The following is an 18,708-nucleotide window of genomic DNA, read 5'->3' on the forward strand; positions in this document are numbered from 1 at the left end:
GTGTTAATCCGCCTTTTAATGCTTTCTATAAGTAGATCAAAAAATGTTAGGTGCACTTTAAAAAGGGCTTTGGGTGATGATTATAAAATCCCTCTGTGTCATATCTAAAGTCATTAGCCCTTAGCTCGGGTGTAGCTATTGCTCCAAATATGAATCTCCACGAGCATCTGCCCTGCCACTGGGGCGCCCCGACTCTCCCTCTTCTCAGGATCAAGCAGCAGCTGAAATGGCGAGACATTTGCAGACGCATAGCTGTATTCTCTGTCTCAACTACACGCTTTGCCGAAACCAATAGCGTCGCACCACTTAGCAGAGAGCAGAATTAGGGCTGTGTTCTCCAATGTGTGAAAAGAGCTGCTTAAATCAATCATTGACAAAAATCTATGAAGCAGGTAACAACTTAAAAAATGGAATATGCTGGAAACTTAAACTTAACTAATGGAAGTAAACTTTTTTTTTTTTTGCTTGCTTGAGGGAACGTGTCAGAATGCTGCTTACCTTTTATTAGTACACGGCAGGCTATTCTACAGACCATTTATTTTAATGTGATTAGCCAATGGAATTGCGGGCTCTGTTGTTTTATCCATCAGGTGCTTGAAGTGTGTTAGAAATTATGAAGACAACATTTCCTGTGACATGCACGGCATCGTAATTTCAGGGATACTGCATCGATTGGCTTCATGACAGGTTCATGACTGGCGCAGAGCCCGCGGGTACACAGCAGCAAGGACACCGTCCCAAGGAACATTCGCCATGCATGGTAGACGGATCGGGTGCCTTGAAAGGCTCACAAAGTAAAACTGACTTCAGCAGGATGGAGTTAAAAGAAGGACGTATGTGGTACAACAGAGACAAGAGGATGTACTGAAAATAGGGTACAAGGTGAAAAAGAGAGTGGGAGCAGGAGACAAGGCCAAGAGAGAGCGTGCAAGGATGAGAGGGAGTAACAGAGCACGTGGGAAGGACGCAGGAGCAAGAGCGAAGGAAGAGAAGGGGTAGTGATGGGACAGAGGACCTTGCAGAGGATGTGGAGCTGGAGTTAATACAAGAGAGGGAAACACAAGGGAAAGGGTTCATATACTATAACAAAGTCCACTTCTATATGATTTCCTCCCTCCATGATCAAATGGAGACTTTGAATAAATAGTACTTTCAGTTCCCCTGAGAAAGAGGTGAATAATAAGCATCCTCATATGGGACTCCGATCTCCCAACGTCGCTCATCTGTTTTATAGCTTTACACTCTGGCAGTGCTTTGGCTTAGCAAATTAGCCTGAAGTGTTGTGCCCTTGGCTGGCAAATCCTTTCAACCCGGTTGAACGGACAAAATGAATACCCAGCCTGTTCCTATGGCTGTTATTCTCTTGTGTTTATCTGGCTGAGCTGTCAGTCAGGCCATTATAACCGTGGCGCGCACTCAAATGACTTGTCCACTCACAAAAGCCTAGTCTGTCGATGATAAGCTAAACAAAACTGGAGCAAGACTGTTGACAGAGTTGTGAGATCTTGCAAATGTTTCAGGTAAAAGCAGAAATGTATTTCTGAATGGTACAGATGTTTGTTTTGGGGTTTTTTTTCTTTTTTCGAATGACACGCCGTCATTGTAGGTTACTAGCCAGGGTAAATGAGCATTTGTAGTAAGTTAGATGTGCAAATATATATTTTTGAAAATCCTATGCAGAGGACTTTTTAAAGTTAAATGTGAGCGTGCAGAGCATTTATTGAAGTGAAATTTGTATGGAACGTAACCGAGAAGAAAAAACACCGTTTCCCAACCTAGGTCTTCCCATGCTAGATTACGCCAGTGATCTGTCACACATGGTAAATCCTTTTCTAGATGTGACCTATAGTTGATACTTCAGAAGGTGGTGTGGGAAAAAAAACCCATGACACATCTGTCCAACCGAGCAATGCTATGTGTGGGGGAAGTCTTTCTTTGACACCCTGAAGGATGAGATTCAATTATTCTGCTTTAGCTTATGAAACAGCAAATGTTAGTTCAGCTGTGCTTGTTCCTTTCAAGCCAATGAGGCTACTTGCAAAGGGAGGTGATCACGTCTTAGTCATTCTTATTAGTAGACCTTTTCAGCTTTCAGCCTGCAGCATTTGACCTGTAAGTACCTCAAGCAGGTTGACCCCGTGCAGTGTAAAGAGCTCTTTTTTTTTTTTGCACTTAAATTTTTCACTAGGACACAGAATTAGCTGTGCAACTCCCGACAGCGCTGGCAACTAGTGCAACACGTCATTGCCTGGAAATGAAACATAACCTCAGCTCTTTCTGATTCTTTAGCTTCATCCTTGTGCTTGTGATGGGCAAACTCATACAGGGCGGTGTTTACACATCTCAGCCTACTTAGGCACCACTTGCCTCAACACTGAGAAGCAATAGAGCAGGATTTTCCTCCATGCTGCAAGAAAACCATTCAATAGTTGGCTCTCAGCATTTTCTACAGCACATAAGCTATCCCAGTTTCACCAAATAGGGAAAAGCAAATGCAGGACTCAGTAAGACTACAATGAGATGGCTAATGGAGCAACCTCACATCAGTCTTGTAGAGAAGCAGCGAAAAGTTTAAATAAACTATAAATGATGTGTTTTGCTGAGGGTTTAGGAAAGATGCAGTTTGTGAGGATGTCACTGAGAAAAATGCAACATCTCTCTTGTCAGGGCATCTTTGTCTTCAAAATCCAAAACTGTGTTGCCTTGTTGGCTGGGATGATAACTGTAACGGATGTTACAGCTATTTTTCATCAAATGCTTGTTAGTCAATTTATTAGATTCCTAATATACTAATGCACTCATTTGGCAGACATTTCAGCAAACTAGACTTGCAGTGAAGTATACTCATTCAAAGTCACAGTAACTTGCGGATTGCTGATTTCTCATCAGCACTCAGAAGATAATTTGCAAATGTGCCATTTATCATTATGTGCTTTACAGAAGCAGATCCCATGAACGGGATAAACTAATAGGAGTCTAATAATGAATATTTCCACCCTGAGTGCCAGTATCAAATTCTAGGCTAGGTATGTTATTAATATGTATGAACTGTGTATGTGTGTATCCATCCACACACACACACACATATGGGCATACGTAGACACAGAGGAGAATTTTTGCAGTATTGATTTCTGTGCCAAGGAATATATACAGTAAATTGAGAAATGTCTGTGAAAGACATGAAGACTTTAATTTTGAATAAATACAAGCAGAGCGAACTGCACGTGCATGGCAGTCTATGCCACTTGAGAAAGCCACCAGTAGGCTGTTACTTTTCTCTTCTGGAAATGTTAAGATATGTGGGAAGCCACTGGGCCTCTTTTACCTCCTGAAGCCTGGCTCAGGCCATGGCGTTGCGAGGGGGGGTAAGGCAGAAGTTGCCAGAACAGTCCTTTGCCAAGAGACAGCTGGATCCCTTGATCTTCTGCTTTTTCTGCCTTCCACTGAATTCAGCCGACCTTTTTTGCATTGGTAACTGCGTTTTGAGTAGAGATAGACTTTAAAGTCACAGTACCCGTGAGAGCAACCTAAAAAACTTAATTCCTTTTTTTTCCCCTCTTGACATTCAGGGGTAAGCCTTGCATATAAATCTTCGCTACTTATTTTTTTTTCCGTTGCCAATTTTATTTTATATAAATGAAAGGTGTAACACGAACCCCAGCACAGGAAGCCGTCCTTTTGCCAAATCACTGTGCGTATCTAGCACTGCTGAGAGCATAACAAAGGCTCTGCTGTACTGTTACCCAGCAGAGCCAAGAAACCATGCAAAGATATCGATAATTGATTCCATTTTATATAAGTTAAAAACTAGCTTTTCCCTCCTAGTGTGAAGGTAATGGGTTTTGTCTGTAGAGAGATAATAATTCTATGAACCATTTCTACACCCTCTATTAAAGACCCGTATAGCTTGCACTTGAACATCACGCCCATGTCAACTGAGCTTTTTAAACACTCATCTTAAAAGAGTCTTCAGGGGCTGAGAAGATCTTCCCGAGACATCAAGTTAAGTTTGAGGAACTTAAAAAGTCACAAAGATACTGTCAATTAATGTGCTTATTCTTATATCCTTATTCTGGCAAAAGCATCTTCAAACATGAAAGCTGTTTTCTTTCAATTGCAAAGTTGCCATTGTACTTGGTTTCTGTAGGTAATATTATTCAAGACTTTTCTCCCTCATACCACCCTACTCAGGAATACACAGGTTTTCCTCCCTACATATGAATCTATTTCTAAAAGAGAGCAAGAGAGCACGCTAAACTGAAACCTTGCAGCAGAATTTGTATGCAGAATATGACTTGATTTATAAGCGTAGGTAATTTCATTTTTGTTCACACTCGTCCAATTGAAAGGTTCCCACAAACAGTGTTAGAGCAATGAAGGAAAGAGATGGGGAATTTATCAAGCCATTTATCAAATTATTTTCACAGTCTATCAAAGTCATAAACACACTAAAGAGGAAACATAAGGGCTATGTTCAGACAGGAAAGCATGACAGTCTGCAGCAAGGCTACCTTGCTAACACAGCCAAAAAGCAGTGGTTCTGACAAAGGGTGCAAAGGTCCTCTAAGAGATTGATGGAGTATGTATCCCTAAAGTAAATCCTGACCACTGCAGACCTTGGATCTTTATTTGATGAAGCAGGTACTTGGGGAAACTGAAATATAGAAACAATTTAGGCAAAAAAAAGAGATCAGAGCAGAAAGGGAAAAAAATCTTTCTCTCTGCAGAAGGCCCATAAAGGGGCTAGAAAGCACGGCTGCATACAAGCGCTCAGTGCTGGTGGTGGAAAATTTCTACCCGGTGCTTCTTTAACTGGGTGGAGAAGCATAGCAAAGCACCTGCCTGTTTCTCACATCAGGAACTTAACAATTCTCCCAGTGGAAACTGGACATCTGTACATGGCCTAGGTTAAGTCTTTGAAATAGGATTTGTGTTTAACTTCAGTGGGACAGGTCCTCTGCTCGAGAGAGAGAGAGGTCAAGAGTGACTGGTTGGAAGAAAGAAGTCCCAAATCGGGCCCCCTCGATACTGGTGCTTGATAGGTGACCTGGACAATGAAGGAAAACATTAAACAAAGAAACGACTGAGACTGAAGGTACCAGTCTAGTAAGAAATCTTTAATTTCTAGTAAGCTTTAAAGAGTTTGAGAGAGTTGATTTTTTTTTTAACAAACCAGTTCAAGTACATGCCTTCAGATTATAAAAGTACCTGAAATTGCCTAGAATATCAGCATGCATAGCTTGTTAGTATTTACATATATTTACATAGGAAAACAAGAGGAAGATCTACAGTTATTTACAGTCTACATAGGAGAAGAGAAAGGCAGCATAATTGTATTTCCTAAAATACAGTAGTTGAATAGTCAGCACATGCATATTAAGATATATTTGCATGATAGAACGCAAATGTTTTAAGACATACCTTTTTAACTCTCTATGCTAAGGTATAGCATAATAAAGGTAATTTTTTTTTTGTTTTGTTTCTAGTCTATTTGCATCAAGTGCTTTAAAATGTTCACTAACACAGCGGCAGCATTATTTACCCTGGCAATTAAAGCAACAGTACACACGATAATTTCCTACTAACTAGCAACAAGCTGCTGGTGAATGAAATATCTATTGTTTTTCATTATCCATCGACCAACATACAGGGATCTCTCCTTGTAAAGGCAGTGCCTAAGCTATCACCATTAATTATAGAAGTAATATAAATGAGACTCTACAGTATGTACTAAATGAAATATTAACAAGGCCAGTGTCTTTGAGCCTGAAAGATGCACTAACAGGGCTCACTTTACAGCAGGCTATCTATGAAAATCACACATACATAATACAGGAGTGCCTGGCTTATAGCTCTAAGCCTAGACATTGGAGGCCTGTTTACTAGATCTGTATTATTGCAAAATACATTCCCTTAATTAGTTTCTGGAAGACAGAGTTAGTAGTTAATTTCTTACCATGATATGTCCCCATCATAACACCCTGTGTTTTTTTTTTTCAATGCATTTTAGTGCCGAGCTGTATATATTTGTATATCATCAGATGAAAATCAGTCCTTAGTTTTAAAAGCTAAACAAACAGCTTATTAGATGTTTGCCCTGAAAGGTCACTTGCTCAAAAAAGCCTTCCACTGTTTGTTTTTTCCTTCCCAGCTAAAATCAAATCCAGTCTAAAATTATTCCATATGAAATAAGGGAGGAAACCAACTGCAAGTTTCTTCGTACTGCAACGAGAGTCTTTGCAATACCATATATGAAAAAGGTCTTAATTCTCACTAGTAGTAGTATTAAAAAGCTATATAAATATATACAGCATATACAGTACTGTATGTATACGTACATTTATATAAAGTGTGTGTGTATATATATATATTTATATATAATTAAAGTTAGGTACAGCAAAAACGTAAAACATTTCAAGTCAACGTAAGTTAATCATTGAAACCAGGTGTCAACAGAGTCTCATTCATGTATATTTGAGCATCAGTGGACCCTAATCTGAAGGTATTCTCTAGAGCAGCACAAGTAGTTTCTTTATGGCAGGTTCTGCTTGTTGTCAAGAAGGTATTCAGCCCCGTGTGTCAAATATATGCTTGTCCATTAGTATCTGCGCCTGATTTGGCTGCATGCGAGTTTTAGTTTGATTTGCATCAGACTCGTGGGAATTCCCACTTTTAACCACTTAAAGGAGCCAGACAAGGTGTTTTCTGCATATTACATAGAGGTAGATTACAAATGCTTAGATGGTGAGTGACAGACCAGTATCAACATGATCTACTTCTGATATTGCTGCTTTTGGTGTAAAAAATGCCGGCTCCTTGATGCTCTTTGCTCCTAGTCCCAATAGCCAGTATTGAGGAAACAAAACGAGGGGTGCGCTTTGAATATCAATGCAACAGAATCAACCTAAGATCGCTGTGCCTCTAAAACAGAATGACCTGAGCACTGCTAAAATAACTCCCAAGTCCACAAGCATGGGGAACAACATGCAGTACATTTTCACTCGGTGTTGTCATAGAGCAGAAGACATTTGAGGGGAACCATTGCTGGTAGTAGCAATTTGCACAATTTGCACACAATGTTCATAGTTGTGATTGTGCTGGAGTAATTATTTTAAAAATATAAGACAGGTGCATAGATAGGGGGAAGACAAATTTGGGAGAGCCCGTAAGTGTGAACCTTCTACAAATGTTGAGGCCAGCAAACTACAGAGTGCTCTTCTGCTGCCATGCCAATGCTGGCTGTGCAAAGTAAAGTTGTCTGCTTCCTAACTATGTTTTCAGCTCAATGTGGCTCTAAATCTGTTTCAAAGCAGTTTTCAGATAGTGGTAATGCACTTCAATAATATCATTAAAAAGAAGGGGGGGGGATACACGCTTTATTTTAGGAAGCAGGTAACTTGCTGTAGGTATCTCTTCACATGCCTCGTGCAGTTCCGGCCTCTTGTAATGTGTGCTAAGGTGCTGGAGAAATGAACCCATATAATGCCCTTGTCGGTGTTGGTCTCTCTTCTAGCATCAACTTTTGGGGACATGAACCTACCTTTAAACGGATACATTTCTCAAAGGACATCCCAAATCGGTGTGGGGGAATGCTTTGCTAAGCTCTTTCTCCCTCCAAACTGGGCAAAACGCATGGGGAGAGAAAGTAAGATCAGAATAGGGCCCAATGTTGCGGAAGATTTAGGATTTCATACATTGAAGAGCATGGGTTACACAATAAAGAAATATATGTCTAATAAACAGTTCATTATACATTTTTATCAGCTATTTTGCCAACCTGGTTCTACATCTTCTAAGCATTTTAATAATGTTTCACTTTATATTATAACACTTTACACTTACATAGTGCCTTTCATCCAAAGATCTCAAAACACTCTACAAACGTGAATTAATCCTCAAAACAGCCCTGTGAGGTGGGTAAGTAATATTATTCTTCCCGCTTACACAGACAGGGAAACTGAGGTACATGGAGGTTACGTGACTTGCCAAAGTTCACATAGTGAGTCGGGGTCAAAATCAGGAATACAAGCCAGTTTTCTGACTCTCAGGTCTGTGCTGTATTTTCTGTGGAGTATGTGAAGGCCTTCCTCCTTTGACACTCCAGACGTTGAAAGTACATCTTTTTCAAACACTTTCATTGTCATTATTGAGTGCTTACTGACTGCTGTTCCACACAAACACTACTCTGCATTATCCAAATTTATTATTACAGTGAAACTATTTTCTTCTGCAATGCTAATACCCAGAATATAGCTTAAATATAACTACCGAGACTTGAATACTAGTGAAATAATCACTAGGCCTTAATGCTTCAGCAGTTGAAAACAAATCCTCTTTTGTGAACTTCTGCAGTTTTCCTACTCAAGTCATATGGAGCATTTATCTTCTATAATGTATGTAAAGAATAGTCTGTGAGTGTAAGGTCTTAATAACGATGAGAAAAGTTACAAGATGAGACCAACTAGAAAATACATCAGAGAAGACATAGTTGTAAGCCTCTGTAGCCAAATATTGTTGAAAAGAAATAGACTGGAATGAAAATAAGCCGATCTGACAGATCTGAGTTTAGGTGCTGTCTTATCTTTTAAGTGACTCAATGATTTAAATGGGAGATTTTTGAGGAAATAGAGATTGCAGCCATTTCTCTGGTTTTGATGTGGTTCACCAAGACCTTTGAAAAGGTTGTTATTACTGAGTCACTTCGGGTTGGGTTTTTTCGGTGGCACTTACGTTTAGGTGGCACCTTGAGTCAAGTGAATTGGTTTGCTTATTGGATCATATCTGGTAGCTCTAAAGTCCTGGGTTTTTTTCTGTTTTTTGTTTTTTTTGGACCGGAGATTGGATTTCAGTTTACTGGATTTACCCAAACTAACCAAGGCAAGTCTCAAATTTGCATTTCTCTGCTGAATAAATAATCAGGGCATCCTCTTTTATTATAGAATAATGCATTTTTGGGGAGTAATTCAGAAGATGAGAGTGCCTGCTTGGAGTGCTCAGAGCAAGAGAAATAGAGAAAGAAATAAGCAGGTCTGATACTGCACCTTATATTCGACTACATCCTCCTACCACCCTGATGTTGTACAAGTGGTGGCCATCCACAACTATTCTGAGTTATAATATGAGAAATTCAGCCAAAGCGTCTTCTCTGCTGGGATGAACTGAGGCTCCCAAGCTCCCACTGGCTTCAGGAGGTTCTCAGGGTTGGGCCCCAGCAATTTTTCAGGACATTGGGGAATCCTGAAGGCTGCGACTGAATTGCCGGTGAGCAGGCAGAGATGTAGAATTGCCCAGGCTTGTACTAGTTTCCATCCTACGCTAGGAATTGCTAGGACATTTTGTGATTCCAGCCCAGTTTTATCAGACAGTAGAAGCCAGATCATGGACTCTGAAGTGGCCATCTCAAAAGTTTACTCTCTGATGCAACTTTTCTGCAGCCGAATGGCGTGTGCTGCTATAAGCCCACATGTAGTTGGACTCGATTTTCATATGCCTCGCATGGCCAGATCCTCAGCTCCCACAGATCTGCATAATTCCACTGAAGTTAGTGGAGCTGTGCTGCTCTGTGCCAGATGAGACTATAGCCCTAGGCATAGCAAGCTGCAAGAAACAGTTTTAGTATCTGCCTTTGAAAATGGGGAGGTGATTTCCTTACAAGCTTTTTCCAACAAGGTTTTGCAAGCTAGATTTTTCATAGAGAATCAGTAATTGTGCAATGCTGAGGCCAACAGATGCACTCAAAATGTTGTGTTTCCACTTTCCAACCGAGTGGATTTAAAGCCCATTGTAAGAGTGTTATTCAGAGGCATAGAGAGGGCGTGGAGACTGCCATTTATCCCATGATGTGGAATATGTTCTTATTACCTCATCTCCTTCACTGCTGTATAATAAATTATTCCAGTCTAAGTGCATGTTCACAATGCTGCTGTATTAATCTGCTGTTTTTGCACAGGGAAAGTGTTTGCTTTGCCTAATAGACCTGAGCTGAATAACAAGAAAAGCTGGAAGAGGTTTAAGGAAGCACTGGCCTTTGCATTTTACCAGGCCTGCTTGCTTTGAGTTGGGCTCTCATCACAAATATTTGCTTCTTCTGAATTCGCCTGTTTCCATTCGCCATCATTCAAAACGCAGAATGCCACTCTTGACCTTATACGCCTTTTATAACCAGTCCAGTGAACCTTAATTGTTCATTAAAAAAATAAGTCCTCTTCCAACTCCCCTGATTGGCACTGTTTAGTGCTACATGTATGCATTTACTGTTGTTTAGAATGGTTCCTATTCATTTGTAGTTGATGAATATACGGCTAAGTTATGGCTTTGTTTCTATTATTTATACACTTCATATTTAAACCTGCTGCAGAACAGGAATCTAATTTTAGAAAAGAAACATGCAGGTGAAACCAGACAAATTGAAAATTAAACATTAACTGTATAATATGTTTTCTTATCGGGAACATAAATAGTATCTTAGAATACTAATGGATGCGCTACATATATTAATGAGGTTTTTACCATATACTGCATATCAAAGGACCCCTTTTCCTTTACCATTAAGATATTCAATATTCATTTTGCATTCAGTGCCAACAGCTACAAATTGATAGCTAGCAGTTAGGAAATAAATGACTATAAACTAGTTGCTACTTAACATTTTTATCCCAACAAAGGATTTTGGAAGGATGGATAATTTAGATCTTTGAGCCTCAACTATAAATAAACAGCAACTGCTTTATAAATCCCACTCTGCAGTAGTTTAAGATTGTACTGCAAATCTGACAAATGATTTGCAAAAGAGAATGATGAACCCTTATTACCAAGACACTCTTTAACTTAATCCAAAACAAGATTCCTGGGTAATTTTGCATACACTATAAAGATTGATAGCATGGCTCTTGCCTGGCAGCTTTCAGATGTTTGACTGGATCGGAAATGGCATTCAGGCATGATTAAAGATTCAGTTGGGCTTCTCAGAAATTCTTTATCCTGCGTATTCATCATTCTAACTCACTGCCTTTGTTACAGGTTAAAGATGGGTGACCCCAGCTTCAGTGATTAGTACCACAACATCCAACTCACAGTCTTAGAAAGAAAATGTTCAGGTTTCCCAGAGCTTTTTCACTTTTTATAAGCATTTTTTTTTAAATCAGAACAGGTCATGAAACGTTTTTGACAACTGACAAGCTCATTGTTTAAGACTTTTTTTAACGAAGTTGTTACCCTTAATTCTTTGATAGAGCTCTTTAATCTTTTTCAAATTATGTACTGACATGGCACAAAACTGTTTGGCATCGGAAGTCATTCGGTGGTGATTAAAGGGCTCTTTTTATCATTTTAAGAATGTTTCATCTCGTATCAACAGCGTGGAATTGTTTACTAATTAGACTCCCTAACATCCTGTTGCCTTGTGCTGATGATATGTGAACTGCAAAGCTGATGAGTAAAAAAAATTAAAACTTGTTACTAAACTGTCACAATATCTTACCATATAAAGATGTCACTCAAAAGATTGTGTTGATAAGGGATGAGTTCTGTTTGCTGAGAAACAGTGTCCTCTCATCTTAGTTATGGTAGTGTTGGGATCTCGAAGGGTTCATAGATTTCTAGGGTTGGAAGGGACCTTGTAGATCATCGAGTCCGACCCCCTGATCTAGGCAGGAAAGAGCACTGGGGTTAAATAATCCCAGCTAGGTGCCTGTCTAATCTCTTCTTGACCACCTCCAAGGTAGGGGAGAGCACCACCTCCCTTGGAAGCCCATTCCAGATTTTGGCAGCCCTCACTGTAAAGAATTTCTTCCTGATATCCAATCTAAATCTACTCTCCTTTAGTTTGTGGCCATTATTTCTAGTAACACCGAGGGGTGCCCTGGTAAACACAGTATCCCCTATTTCCTGCCAACCCCCCCCCCCCCCCCGATGAGTTTGTAGACAGTTTGGATCTGTATTCCAGATTTTCCTAAAGCATTTGAGTTTCTTATAGGATCGAAAATTGTGCTTAGTCCCTACACGGCCTTCTCACTGCAATGAGGCAGCATGGGCCAAAGGTCTATAGATGTGATTGAGAGCCATTCACTTTTCTTGACATCATTTCTCCATGTAGCCTTGGGCAAATGACATAGGCCTAAATTATCAAAGGACTTGCCGTGCCTACCTCCTACTTGTTAATGAGTTAAATGCCTCAGTACCTCTGAGGAGCTGGGCCTTAACTTCTTTCTCTCAGTTTTTCCATCTGATGAAATGGGGACAATACTGACCTAGTTCTAGGGAACACCAGAGGTTTAATTAGTTAATGTTTGTGCACTGCTCTGATGATGCTAAGTGCTAAGTATGCTTAGCTTCACCCACCACACTGTCAGCTTTTGTGGGATAAATATGATTTCCATTTCCCTTCTTAAGGATAAAGAAAAAGAGTTATTTGCTTGCAAAGAAAAAGCTGCTGTGCTCTTTCCTCCAAAACAGCCAACACAATGAGTGAAGTGTTTAGAAGTAGGTAAAGTAGCACTTGACCCAAAAGCAAATGGCACGTTGCTCATGTGGCGCTCTCAAAGGAACAGAGGCAGCTTTAAATGATAAAATATTTCAGTCTTCCCCTGACACATTCTTTCATCTTTTAAACAAATATCCCATCGGACACACAGGAGAGACTCCCAGTGACTTCTCTTACCGTTTCGTGTGTGTCCGGGCTCCCTCAGTTTCATTTTGGGTTATTTGGCTGCAATTAACTACTGAGGATTTCACTGAAAAGTAACAGAATTTGGCTCATCTCAAATTAAAGTTGTTGGGGTTGGTTTTTTTTTTTAATTTTCCATTTTGTGAATTAGCTGAGTTCTGATTGAAGCAAACCTGAATCTAAGTTGACCATAATGCAGCTTTTCAGTAATAGCATAGTAACTAGTCTTTTTCATTGATCACGTTAGTTTTATTTTTCATTTAGGAAAAAATGTCCTATAGAATTGAATACAAAAAAATTATAATCTTTTGTTAAGTCTTTTGGACCATCCTCTATACACGAAAGATCAAGCATATCCACGCAGTGAAACTCTCTGATGGTTGAATCAGTCTATAGAAAATCTGCCATTCTCTCCTAAATAATATGGATTTTTAATGTAATTTCTATAGAACCCCGTTTCATTTCTATAGGTACTACTGTAATATATAAGATTATTTCATAGGAGTATTTTAATAGATTATTTGGTTTAATAAAAGCATTACTATTTAGCACATTAACTTTAAAAAAAAGATCTTTTGGTTTGGTAAGAGCTGTATGTTTCTTAAAATACTTAATGCTAGCCAATTTGGTTGTGTCCCAGGATTAGGTTGCCATGGGAGAACATTTCTAAGTCACAGAGTTCATCGTTATTAACTTTTTCCCATCTTAAGAGAAAAATATGGGCCCTGCTAGCTAATTACCCCCCTGGCTTTTTTTCGCATGTTGTGTAAGTTAAGAACAAATAGGAAACCCATCTTGAAGATGATTTAGGCTTTTTAGACAGATTTGACACCGGAAGATGACAATGTTAGGTAACTCTCTTTGGTCCCCATTCACTCAACTCCTGGTTGATCCTTAGGTATCATGATTATAATTACTGGATCTGAGAAGAAAATAATTTGAAGGACAACCTTAGAGATTAAAGCCCATTCCTACTCCCCGTGAACTCATCTTCTTGTGGTACCGTCTACTATCTCTTTGGTTACCTTTTCTATCATACGTGGCAGTCTCTTTGTTCTGATTCCTATCAGATTATAATTAGGTACCACAAAAAGAACTAGTATGCATAAGTGATCATAAGATGCCAGATAGACAGTATCGGTTTTAAATTAGAGCTGCATGCACGATGTCTTGCTATGAATTCCTATTATGTTTTTAATTACAGCTTGCAAAGCAAAGCTTTGTATTTTCTCTCTGCAGCTTTTGTGACAGGGGTTTGTCAATCTGAATGAGATGCTCCCACATCACATCTGCATGAGCTCCAAAAAGTTGAGGGCCCTTATTATTCTAATTTCCATCACAGAATTCAAAAGTGATCCATTCTGCTTCTTTGCGCTTAGATTTTGGAAGGCAAAAGTCACCTGCACAGCTCTGATCTATCTGATCTATCTATCTATCTATCTTAAAGATCTGTTAGTTTCCGCAAGTAGGTCTTAAAGGGTAGCAAAACTGCTGCAAAGCCTTGAGTCTCTGCAAGTCAAGAACTTCTCTTGCTGCACGAAGTAGAGAAGCATTTTGACACAGCAGTGGTGACAACTTCCACAGCAAGACTGTTGATCAAAGATATATAGACAGTTTTGGCACAGCTCCCAATTGCACTTTACATGATAGGCTTTAACTGAAGTGCCCGGGTTAATTTTGTACAAGAGGTTTAAAAAAATAAAAATAAAACGCCAGTCTGCATTGCTTATCAAGGTTAGGAAAGCGTGGAAATCAAGGAGTTTGGTCATTATTTTCTGTATTGTAAAGGAAAACACGTAAAGCAGTGTTTTCCCTTTTTTTCCCCCTTGTATAATAATCTCAGCTGGATAATTTTGACGGTATTGACCGAGGCAAGATACTTGCAGAAGTTGAAGAAAGTCTTTTTCTGAGTAAAGTCAAACTAGGATTTGAATCGATGCATTTTGGTTTTGCTTTGAGAGACAAATACATCGTTATCAAGGTGCATTAAAATGAGCTTCCAGAAAGTCATGTGCTAGCCTTAACATTGTCACACTGTAAGTTAACTGTCAGTTGCAATGCTTTTTATCGATATTTTAATAAGACGCATGGTTTCACAGGACCACAGTCAAAATTACAACTATAATATATGTATATAGATATATATATCCTTTTTTTTTTTAATTCTAGCAACAAGGAGCTGCCACAACTGTCTACTGTGCCACTGCTCCAGAGCTGGAGGGCCTGGGAGGACTGTACTTCAACAACTGCTGTCGCTGCTTGCCATCACAAGAGGCCCAGAACGAAGTGACGGCTGCAGCCTTGTGGGAACTAAGCGAGAGACTGATCCAAGAACGAATTGGCAGGCAGTCCAAATAACAGGGAGCTCCTGTAAGGATCAAAACACACAGAGTATGTGCACACTAGAAAACTGCCAACACTGGAACCTTTCCAATCTTATCATCTAGAGGGTTTCCATATACCTCAGATACAGATTAACCAGTGTTAAATGAAATAATAGCAGTCACAACATAGTGAAAAATGTTAAGTACCAATGGGAAATGGGGAATACTGTGGGTTAAAGGGACAATATCGCTTTCTGGGGCTTAGTTAGTCTTGGTTCTCTTTCTTTTGATTATAGCCTGTTCAAAGTGTAACCCAAGGAAGCATCTTTTATGTTATTTTAGAACAGCAATTCTGAGAATATTTTTGCTGCTTTAATGAATGGCTAAAAATATAGCCCGATACGGGATTTCCTTTCTGTTTTGGTAATTATTCGCGGTTAGCTGTTATGCATTGATCATGATAGCTCCATTGATGCTTTTCCCTAAAAATTTTTACCGGGTGTGGCAAATACAAATGAGAGGAAGGAGGAAGGAAAGCTTTCCTGCCCTTGGCCGCTAGCTACAAATATAACTGCGCTGTCTAGAAAAAGAAGGTGCAAGAAGACATCCAAACAGAAATGGCAGAGTCACTGCTAGTTAAATATTGCAGGTTTTCCTTAAAAGATTATAATAAAAGATATGTTGTAAACCATTCCCTAAATACCGTAGGGGTAGGAAAGATGGTGTTGTCTCCTTAAGAACACACAAGGGTGTAATCAGGGGTTAAATGTTATTCCATCCATGTCTTGGTTCACAGTTTTAAGAAGTTTTTTGTTTTTTAATGGTCTTTAAAGGTTCACAGTTTCTCAGTTCTCCTGATACTGTATCCTGTTCAGCTTTTTTTTTTTTTTCCTTTCAATTTAAATTTAGTAAAAGAACATGCTTGAATATTGTCACCTGAAGAGAACGTTTGTCTCATTGCTGCAAATGTTTTAGTTCCTTTTTTTTTTTTTTTTTTAGAAAAGAAAACTTGAGGAAAAATAAAGAGCTTCTTGTTGATGTCATGAAAACGCGGGGTTTTTTTTCTGGTTTCTTTCCGAGTTCATTTATGTGTGTTTGTGCTTTATAGCTGTCTTCGTGCCAGAACGTTGTCCGAAGCCATCAGCATTCCAGCATTGTCTTCTGTAAAGAAAAAAGAAATAAAGATTTTTAATAGAGCCTTATTTTGCTCTGTTGCTGTTTATGATTTATTGACAACAGAGATTCTTCATCGAGATTCAGGAAGTGGCTTAGTTTGATTAGCTGCTGAGTGCATGTTCAAATCCAGCAACGGACTCATCAGAAATAAATAGCCGTAGTGCCCTCCCCATATAACGCATGCCAGTTTTAATAATGATGATGTTAATAATAAATAATAATACACATGTACGGTTCAGTTTGTTCTGAGTGCTTTTCTTTTTAGCTTGTATGTAAAAACAGTCAGGATGCGGGCGACAAACCTTTCAGGCCCGCACAGAAACGCCCGTCTGTCTTGCGGGCGCACGGAGGCTGGCCGAAATCCCTGAGACTGGCTCCTATGGGACCGTCTACGATATTCAGTTCTTCCAAACAGATATTAGGTGTGAATGGTGGAGCCATTGTCCTGAGATCCCTGCACCAACCACCGGAGTTGGTCCTACGTGGGACAAACACATCCATCCTTGCCGAGGACGAGACCCAGGCCAGTTCACCAGCCACCCTGTCACCTCCGTCCATTATCCCTCAGCCACTAGTAGCCTCTCCTGCTTGATATTTGACTGCTGGCATGACATTCCCAGTACAGCCAAGGTAGTGTTTATAACATCTGCACAGACATTTCTAGAAGTAAGTAATTCTCTCGGTGCCCTCCCCCCAGATTATAAAAGACACAAATCCTCATTAAGGCCAATGGGAGATCCCCCTTTTTTTTTTTTAACCCTTCAAACCTCCTTAATTTCTTGACCTTCCTTCAAAATTTCCACACTGAAATGATATCATGCCTGAACATTGTCAGTGCAAGGAAAAGTTAAGATGGCATCAAAATCAGGCTCAAAATGAAAGACTAGTTGAAGTTTAGACAGCCTAGAAACTAAACGGCACTTACCACCTGTACAACTGCCCCAAGAGTTGCACTGGGTTTCCTTTTCATAGCAAAAATAAAAAAGGATTAATCTAATACATGAATATTAATGGATCTCAGACGACAGAAACACTGCAGCACAGGATGCCATTTCTAGGTTAGATATGCAGAGTAATTAAACACTGCTGGGAGCACTATATTCTTCCTAAGGCCTTGGGCCTTATGCTCCATTTAGGCAGACATTAATACCCAATAATGCACATGCTGTCATTTCTAAGTGCTGCAATATGGTACGCTTTTATGAGAATTTTGGTATTTAGCAAGATTGCTTTCCTTCAAAGACTATCCGTTTTTGCGCTCTCCATTGTTGGGTTTTAAAAAGTGAAAGCATTTTTAATCTTGCAGATAGCTGTAGCTTTCATTGCTATGGCGGTGCTTCTGAGTTCGCTCAGCTTACCAAGTTCATTTGACACTTATGCCTGTAGCTGGTTACCAAATGCTTATTGACGCTAGTATGCTACTGTATCCAGAATTTTAATGTTGACATTTTCTCCCAGTCAAAGCCTGCACCATTTTTTTCCTGTGTACGCTGTGCTGAAATAGCCTACATAAAACAAAATTTCCTCTTTTCTTCCAAATAAAGGAGCTCACTTGATGCAGAGTAGCAGGATATTTGTTTTTTGTAGCAGAATTTGTCAAAATAATTCTGCGTACACATATGCATGCGCACACGGCTTGATAGCCACACAGAAAAAAAAGGCTAGTGGGATTAGAAATACAGAACGAGTTAAAAGAAAAAAAACCCCTACTTTATTCTGATAAATGGTTCATGTCCTAGGTGAGTCTAAACCAGTGGCTTTGAAAGTTGCTTTGTATTTTGGTATAAATTTTGGTACATTTGCAATTGATCAGCTTCATTTATTGACCAGTTTATATTTTTTCCACCTGATTTACCTGAATCGATAGCTGCAAGTGTTACCCCACGGTTGGTTGATTCCAGTATTCATAAAAGTTAGTTAAATACTCAAGCCATACAAGTCTAATGGAACAGCAGACTCTGAAACCTTGACTGATCTTGTATCAGCAAAAGAAAAAAAATACTGAATAATGGAAAACAGGTGATGTTACCTATCATTTCGGCAAAATTGTAATTTTGGTGATGTTGCCTATAATTTTGGATTTCTTCAAACACGTGCTAGTATTGATAGACATTTTTAATTCACATCTATTAAAATATATCGAGAGAAAGGGATAAAAAAAATGTGCTGCTGTTTTATTGACCTGTTTCAGTCTTCTTAGGGGCCACCAAGAGGCCAACAGCTAATCTGCTTCCTACTCTCACGCTGTAGGATTTGTCACATGGGGTTTTCTTCCTTCCTTCCTGTTCTTGCTTGTTCAGATCAACCATTCCCTTTAAAATCACACAACTCTACATGCAGTAGGTGGGGTCTTATTTCTGTGTTGTATTCAGACAGGTGGATGAGCAGCCTTCTTTGCCACCAGCGAATGGGCCAGCAAGTAGTCCTCCAAGGCCAGGGTACAATCCTGGCACCAGTAAGGTCAATACCAAAATTGCCTTTTCCACCTGTGGTGCTAGTGTTATCTCTACTACGTGGTGGTTTTGGAGGATTATTGCTGCAATG

General features: G+C 39.5%; 2 protein-coding genes across 7 annotated transcripts in view; one reads left to right on the forward strand and one right to left on the reverse strand.

The window, feature by feature from the left end:
• Positions 1-16,190, forward strand: part of WWOX (WW domain containing oxidoreductase) — a 686,397-nt gene extending 670,207 nt beyond the window's left edge. For 2 of the 6 annotated variants that reach the window (XM_059713889.1, XM_059713891.1), the window contains one exon: positions 14,834-16,190. In XM_059713889.1, the coding sequence (XP_059569872.1) occupies positions 14,834-15,022 (189 nt within the window). In that variant the 3' untranslated portion in view covers positions 15,023-16,190. The remainder of the gene's footprint in view (positions 1-14,833) is intronic. The other 4 variants (XM_019488201.2, XM_019488203.2, XM_019488200.2 and 1 more) reach the window with 4 other exon arrangements.
• Positions 16,062-18,708, reverse strand: part of MAF (MAF bZIP transcription factor) — a 236,335-nt gene continuing 233,688 nt past the window's right edge. The window contains exon 3 of the mRNA XM_014609270.3: positions 16,062-16,149. The gene's annotated coding sequence lies outside the window, so the exon portion shown is untranslated. The remainder of the gene's footprint in view (positions 16,150-18,708) is intronic.

The sequence above is a fragment of the Alligator mississippiensis genome, chromosome 10, assembly GCF_030867095.1.
Source record: "Alligator mississippiensis isolate rAllMis1 chromosome 10, rAllMis1, whole genome shotgun sequence".
NCBI lineage: Eukaryota > Metazoa > Chordata > Crocodylia > Alligatoridae > Alligator > Alligator mississippiensis.